This window comes from Salvelinus alpinus, chromosome 24 (assembly GCF_045679555.1).
Source record: "Salvelinus alpinus chromosome 24, SLU_Salpinus.1, whole genome shotgun sequence".
Lineage (NCBI taxonomy): Eukaryota > Metazoa > Chordata > Actinopteri > Salmoniformes > Salmonidae > Salvelinus > Salvelinus alpinus.
In genome coordinates, this window is record NC_092109.1 from 39,641,333 (window position 1) to 39,649,101 (window position 7,769).

Genomic DNA, 7,769 nt, shown 5'->3' on the forward strand with positions numbered 1-7,769 from the left:
AGAGACTGATTTAGACCTGGGACACCAGTTGTGTACAAATAATGATAATGTACAACAAAGCAGCAGGCTCCGGACCTCGTAGGTTAAGATGTGAATACCCCATGGGCTATGGCATTCAATACAGTTCTATTCATAGGAGTGCGAGCGCATGTGATAATTGGAACATTGGGTTGCAACATACACCCATAGGCTACTGTAAGCGCGTTGACATCAAAGATCTTTTAGTAGGTCTCCCGCGATGCTCTTGCTTGTATCCTAATAAATGTATTCAAAAGGTTTAGCCTTTAGCTACATTGTAACAAAACGTACAGTTACAATAGAAGAAAAATAACGGTACAAAGTAACGGTTCGAGTCTATTGCGCGTCTCACCGCTCCATATAGCCAGAAGAGCGCGCATGAAACAGGTTGTTATGTTTGTGGTGCTCCCACTGATAGCAATATACCCCATGTGCATTAGATTAACCTATGTGAATAAATAATCTTGTATTTATCTTAAACAATCACTATCAACACAGTAAACGCCGTCTCGTATCGAAAAGCGGAGCGATGGTGGCTAAATAATTAGACAGTTATTGATACACCTGCATTGATAGGTGTGTCTAGATACTTGTGTCTAGCCAAGAGCCTATTGATTGTGTCAAAAACAAATGCCAAATTATCTAAAATTCCTTCTACATTACATATCATCCTACCAAGAGGTCGCTCAAACACTTTTCTATTATTCCTATTTAAAACCCACCATCCTAATCTTTAATGAACAAAGTCATAATTTGCTAATAAAGTTAACATTGGGTGGTGTGAATAGTCAATGGTTGTGATTGATGATCGGGGGAAACGCTCACCAACACCCGTATCGCGTTCACTTTACCTCTCTGTAGCTCACTAGAACGCTCCACGTTGCCCCATTCATTTGCTACACTGTGTTCAAAACACATAACTCAATACTATAGCAAACACACTACTACACGATCTAGCAAGCTGCGCGCCCCAAGCTCAGCACTAGCAACATGTTTCGTATCACCGCGCCACTTAAAACTCCGGTGACGTTTCACAAAAAATAGCCAATGGCGCATCGTCTGATATTAGGGCAATGAAAAAGTTATATCCAATCAGACGTGCGATACACTTGGCGGTGGCCAATGGGGGGCGAGCACCATCGACAGTAATGTTACAGAAGCTAAGACTGAAGACACTGCGTATCGCTGGTATTCAACATACAGCCATTGCAGTGCATTGAGATACAGCGGCAGCCGCTTTGGTAAGTATCAGGCACGGAAAAAATGTTAAGTATCGATAAGGATGAAAGTGATAAGAAAATGCAGAAATACGTCAGAAATGTATTGACCATGTTTGAATGTTAGGTTGGAAACAATTTTGTGATTTTTCATTCGAAGCAAACGTAAAAAAACAAGAAATTAGCCAGCTAACGTTACTTACTCTACAGTAAGCACACATTAGCCGCTCGTTGAAAAAAGGAGAAAGCAAAATTAATCAGTGGAATTTCAATACAAACGTCGATTTCCTTGAATGCAAATTATTTTATTAATTCATGTCAGGTAAGTGTTGCATTGTTATGATAAAATGTGGTTTATTTATCGAATTAAAAATCAGTAATGTCCAGCGGACAGCTGGCTATGTAACATTAGCGCACAAACATGGTTCATGGTGGAAGACACGGTTCATGGTATGAGCTCCAGCCCATAGCTAGCCATTGCAGTGTTGCGAGGCTGTGATGCCTCTCATGCGAAGATGAAACCGTGGGAAAATCGAAAATAAAAATATAGAAAACATTATGGGGAAAAAAGCTGTTAATAGTTATTTTTCACCAATCGCCTCATAAAAGAGTGAAAAAAATTACCTCAGGAATCTGCGCTTTACTGTAATGGCTGACTACTCGCATAGGAAAAAATGCAGACAGCCATACAAGCGCAGTTCACTTCAACTTTTTCAAACCGTGATTTCTCACCAAACACGCATAAAACTGTACAATCTAACGATTGGAAATGAAAGTCCCACCTGTCCTTGTTCCAACGACAGTATTTTTTTAATTTACCGTCGAGGTTAAAGGGTTGAAATCACAGATTGAAATAAGGTGGGTACCCACGGTTGCGCTGCCCTCTACTGTATGCAATGTAATGGCCAAAGATTTAACTAACCCAAGATAGACCACAGCCTATAGTTTCCAATGGGAGCAAATGAATTATAGTGGGCAGAACAAGCAAGGACGTGGGCAGAGCAAAGCACAAGTTAGCATATCCTATTGGCACGTTGTAACATTTATTTGCATATTTCCGTTAGAGAACGCCCACTCTGAAGTTGGCGTGTGCAATAACTCAATTTGCCCATGAAGTCGTTCTAAACCACGCAATTTTATGAAACATTAGCAAAGGGTAAAGTCTATAAAACATAGTCCAATCTGTTCTTTACATATTCTAGTAATGGGAACAGAATACTTTATTGAGATCAAATGTTTCATTGATTAGAAAATGTGCAGAATGTTGGACAAAATCTATCACTCCATCTTCTCCCACTGCCGACCAATAGGCTTCCTCTCATCACCATATTTGGTGCCGAGTGGAATTGCCTGCTGGATTTGTACATCCGGGGAAACATCTGGTTCATTGTTCTATCTGTGTAATGGGGTCGTCACTAGTTACCATAGCCAAAAAGTCCTAAACCCCGCCTATTTCTACAATTTATCTTCTTAAAATATGATCTTAAACCTAACCATAACCACACTGATAACCTTATGCCTAACAATGACCTTCCATTAAGACCAAAAAGCACATTTTTTGTTTTCATTCATTTTTACGATTGACAATTTTGACTTTGTGGCTGTGGTATCTAGTGTAAACCGTGTAATGGCTGTGCATTGACACAAAGAGAAGGAGCCATATTCTCCATGTCAGTGGATGAAGACAAGCGGCCATTCCGAGCTAATAGGAAACTAACTCAACACAGCCCGCACATAGGCATAGCACAGACCCAGTGTATTGCTATAAACGGCGGCTAATGCAATAGGAATCTACCGGGGGAAAGTATTGTCATGCTCGCGGGCTTTGTCAACATGTTTGTCGATTAATAAAGCGACCGGGAATGCGGGTGGAGACATTTCAGGGCGACTTTCTTTCACGAAGAAGGCATTCTTACAAAATGGAAGAAGAAATATTGCCGTCGTTGTTGACCTCCTTTTCCTCAACGAGAAGCCTATGCGCCATTACTACTTCACTCGGCAGATAGAAAGGCATTGCTTTGTTACAACACAGATGTACTGTATAGCTTCCAGTAATATATAATCGGAAATATTAGGGATTTTTTCCAAATTTTATGATTTTTTTTCAAATGTTGCCAAATCGAGTTTAGAGTGAAAGGGAAGCATCTTTTGACGTTATTTTGTGGTTTTAGGGTATTTTTCTCGATTTTTCGGAGTTTGTTTTTTTCTAAGGAATATATTTCTGTAGACTTAAATGCACTATCATTTTAACATTATACACGAATTCATCAGAAACGTGGCGATATATATTTCTCATTTTCTTTCCGCTTTAGTGCGTGAAACATTTCAAATATTTGCATACATATGCAGAAGAGTATCCAATGTTGCACGCATTTTTATCTAGACTGAGAACTTCTGTAACGTTCTGTAGCTAAAACTCAAATCATCGAATGACAAGCATTCTGCATAAAATAAAAATATCAAATGTGACTAATTTAAGTCAACAAAATGCATGAAAATAGTTTAATTCAATTATATTAAAAAGTTACATTTCTCATGATTTGACCAGTAAAAATAACGGATGCGTTTTCGGCAAAAGGCACAGCACCTGTGACAAACACTCCTCTAGTTAGGGTTTGTTTTCCACAAACGTATTGTCAAGCAGACAGAACGAACCAGACGTGTTTATTCGCGTTTAACAGTTCTGATGCCAAGAGTGCGAGAAGGAAACCGTCTTTAGTGCAGGCTGGTAGGGGGATCCAAATGATTAGAAAATGAATAATCAAAATCAATAACCAATACTATATTATTTAATGTCTTCAAACCCTTTGTCAAAGAAAATCTAACTAACTCAGTTACAACAAATATTTGTAATAAGTTGAGAAAGAGCTTCCACCTGCGTGTAATATACACCTGGGTCTGTGAGGGCCCTCAGTCAGGTAGGCGATTTAAACCATGAGGCGCAAAGAGCTTTCAGAAGAGTTCAGGGATAAAGTTGTAGATCGACACAGATTAGGGGAAGGTTATAAGAAAATTTCCCATACATTGAGTATCCCATTGGGTACAGTCAGGTCAATCATTAAGAAGTGGAAGGTGTATGGAACCACTGAGACTCTGCCCAGATCAGGACGGCCTTCCAAAATAAGCAGTTGGGCAAAAAGGATTCTAGCTCTAGAACTCACCATGAGGCCAACTGCCTCTTTGAAAGAGCTGCAGAGTTCCATGGCTGAGATGGGAGAAAATGTCCACGAATCAACTATAGCTCGATCGTTCGCCAACTGTAGCCGGTATGGCCGATCGGAAAGAAGGAGAACATTACAGAAAACAAACAGCGATCTCCAATCACGTGCAGAGTTTGCAGAAAAGCATTTAGGTGACACTTAAAAAAAAAAAATGACAGTAAATAGTTTTTCTGTCATAAAATACTGAATAAAATTACCTACAATGTTTATAATATTTAACGTTGTTAACTTTTTCTTTGCTGTTTTGCTCATTTCTAAAACATCTCATTTTTAGATATTGAGATGGGGAAAGATCCAAGGAAGCCGAGGGGCAAGATGTCCTCCTATGCCTACTTTGTCCAAACCTGTCGAGGGGAGCACAAGAAGAAACACCCGGAAGCTTCCGTCAACTTCTCAGAGTTCTCCAAGAAGTGCTCTGAGAGATGGAAGGTAAGTATGGAACACATCTCAGCTGTGATTGACTAGCACCCTTTTAAATTATTCACAATTTAGTACACCGCTTTTGACCAGCACCCCATGGGCCCCTGGTTAAAAGTAGTGCACTAAATAGGGAATAGGGTGCCAAAAGTAGTGCACTAAATAGGGAATATAGTGCCATTTTGGGAGCCCCTTTAGTTGAAACTGTCCTGTACCACTATCAATCCCTTGATAGTTGTCTTTGGTACAACTTAGTTTCAAATGAATGGTGTCACAGCTAAGTTGTTCCATACTTATTTGCCACCCCTTGTGTATCATTCTCTTGTAAACGTTGTCTTCCTCTACCACTGTGTGTTGCCCCTACCTGACACAAAACACACGCATCACTATTGGCATCTTACCACCAGTGTTTTCTACATGTACTTAAATACCTTCTTCATGTTGTTGTTTTTCTCTCAGACCATGTCCGCCAAGGAGAAGGGGAAGTTTGAGGATCTGGCCAAACTGGACAAGGTGCGATATGAGAGGGAGATGAGGAGCTACATTCCTCCCAAGGGAGAGAAGAAGAAGAGGTTCAAGGACCCCAACGCCCCCAAGAGACCATCGTGAGTACTGCCTGACAGAAAAAGACAGTCATCTCCCCCCCATGACTCATGTCTCAGAGAAGCATGTCTAAAGTAAATTAATGAAACATTTCCTATAATAAAATAATGAACAATAAAAGTGATTTGAATTGGATTACATTTGAATAAAACAACTACTGCATTTAATGCACCCATTTAACACTACAATTAAAATCAGGATATCCCATGTTTTGGCAACAACAATCAATTCATGATATCCAAACAACATTAGTAAGAATTCTCTTTCCTTTCTTCCGCCGTCTCTCTCCCCTACCGCCGTCTCTCTCCCATCCTCCAGGTCTGCGTTCTTCATTTTCTGCGCTGACTTCAGACCCCAGGTGAAGGTGGAGACCCCGGGCCTGTCTATCGGTGATGTGGCCAAGAAGCTGGGAGAGAAGTGGAACAACCTAACAGCGGAGGACAAGGTGCCCTATGAGAAGAAAGCTTCCAAGCTGAAGGAGAAGTACGAGAAGGTAAACAAACAACCCTTTTTTTTGTTCCTTCATCAATTTGGAGGACCTGTAACACAGTGCAGTCAGACGGGAGTGACAGGTGTATTCTGAGGGCTGTGTCTAATTTGGACTTTCTCGTAGTTCATATCAATATCGTGACAATTCAAGTTAGACTTGTGGATTTCAACCTGGGGTTCGGCCCCAAGTGACCAACAGTATATTCTACAGTTTGATTAGAAATACCTTAATGTCAGCAGTCGAAATATCTATTACTAACACCGGGGGTGTAATTGTTTTGCAACGTAAACTAGCGTTTCTATTGGCCAGAATTTTGTAACTGTTTGGAGTAATGATTACACCCCAGTCATCTGAAACACTAGCCACGTGTCATTCAGAGCAACAGTTTAAAAAAATAAATAAAATGTATCTCCTCCACTTCCTTGTTCTCAGGACATCACTGCGTACCGCAACAAGGGTAAGTTGCCGGTCAGCATGCCAGCGAAGGCCGCCGCACCCGCCAAGGACGACAACGATGACGACGATGATGACGACGATGATGAGGATGACGATGGTGAGGATGACGATGATGAGGATGACGAGTAGAATACCGTTGTTACGTATAGCACTTACAATGTCTTGTTTATAAAGCATTTAACTCCCCTTGTACACAACACTTACTGAAAACAAAACAACATTTAAAAAATGAAAAAAGACACAAAAAACCTGTACCAAAAAAAAAAAGTAACCACTGTGTATAAGAATCGTTTTTAAGCTGTACAGTTTTTTTTCTCCTTTTCTACAACAGTGTCATTTGTGTTTGTCTAGTGTTCTTCTCTTCCAGTGGTAGGTACTATTTATACCAATTATCCCTGGTTGCATACCAAATGAAACCCTATTCCCTATTTAGTTCACTATGAGACTCTGGTCAAAAGTAGTGTACTATATAGGGAAAGGGTTGCCATTTGGTATGCAGACTTGCCTGGTACAGTTTTAAAGCGGTTGTAAAATTGTCTGGGAAACCGGTGGGTCTATTTTCCCGATGTAGCAGTGCACAGCAGCACACTACCTAGTTATACGTTGGGGTCCTAGAAGTTCTTCTGTTTTCAATGACCGGTGTATTTGTTCTCTTATTTTAGATGCCGTATTATCAACGTTATTTTACTGTACTGTTTGAATACCACTGTAATTACAAAAAATAAGAAAGGATTATATCTGTTTTGGTTGATTCTGAATTGCTTCTGACATCAATAAAAAAATTTTTTTAAATATATATATTTTTTTATTAATTAAATGTTTTCTTGTAGATGGAACACCACTAGATGATTATCATGGTTAATAGATACAAGTCATTAGCTGTTGCACTATCATACTGTTACTGTTTTCCAACCTTTGATTGTGTCGTACGGTGTCGTTTGAATAGAATGGGCAAGGATGGAAGTAGTAACTCGAAGCCAAAGCATCTAAAGCTCATCAATGAACCTGTCTGATGTAAAGGTCCAACTGATTCTGTATTGACTATATTATCCACAGGGTTCCTCCCAGGAGGAAAGTCATCTTCACTGCTTTGTTAACACATGTGTCTTAATTGACAACCAGACAATAATACATTCAGTCATGAATGATACTTATGGGTTATCCTGTCTGGGAATAATCATAGCTGTGATGCCGTGTTCACGTGCTAGTCGGAACTCTTGACATTTACGGCTTGGTAAGTGGTTGAATGTGTCACGTGTATCACTGCAACCAGTTAGCAAGTTGGACATTTCAGAGTTTCCTAGTTCCGTCCAGCACGTGAACGCGACGGGAGTATCAAATCTGGGG

General features: G+C 40.1%; 1 protein-coding gene across 2 annotated transcripts; it reads left to right on the forward strand.

Annotated features, from left to right (window-relative positions):
• Positions 1 to 1,143: 1,143 nt before the first annotated feature.
• LOC139552816 (high mobility group-T protein) lies at positions 1,144 to 7,218 on the forward strand. Of its 2 annotated transcripts, none has more exons than XM_071364874.1 (5): positions 1,144 to 1,259; positions 4,731 to 4,885; positions 5,333 to 5,478; positions 5,795 to 5,969; positions 6,399 to 7,218. In XM_071364874.1, the coding sequence occupies exons 2-5, from the start codon at positions 4,739 to 4,741 to the stop codon at positions 6,549 to 6,551; spliced, it is 621 nt and encodes a 206-aa protein (XP_071220975.1). In that variant the 5' UTR covers positions 1,144 to 1,259; positions 4,731 to 4,738; the 3' UTR covers positions 6,552 to 7,218. The 2 variants fall into 2 exon arrangements, with proteins under 2 accessions (XP_071220975.1, XP_071220974.1); XM_071364873.1 differs by lacking the exon at positions 1,144 to 1,259 and adding an exon at positions 2,891 to 4,587.
• Positions 7,219 to 7,769: the final 551 nt, after the last annotated feature.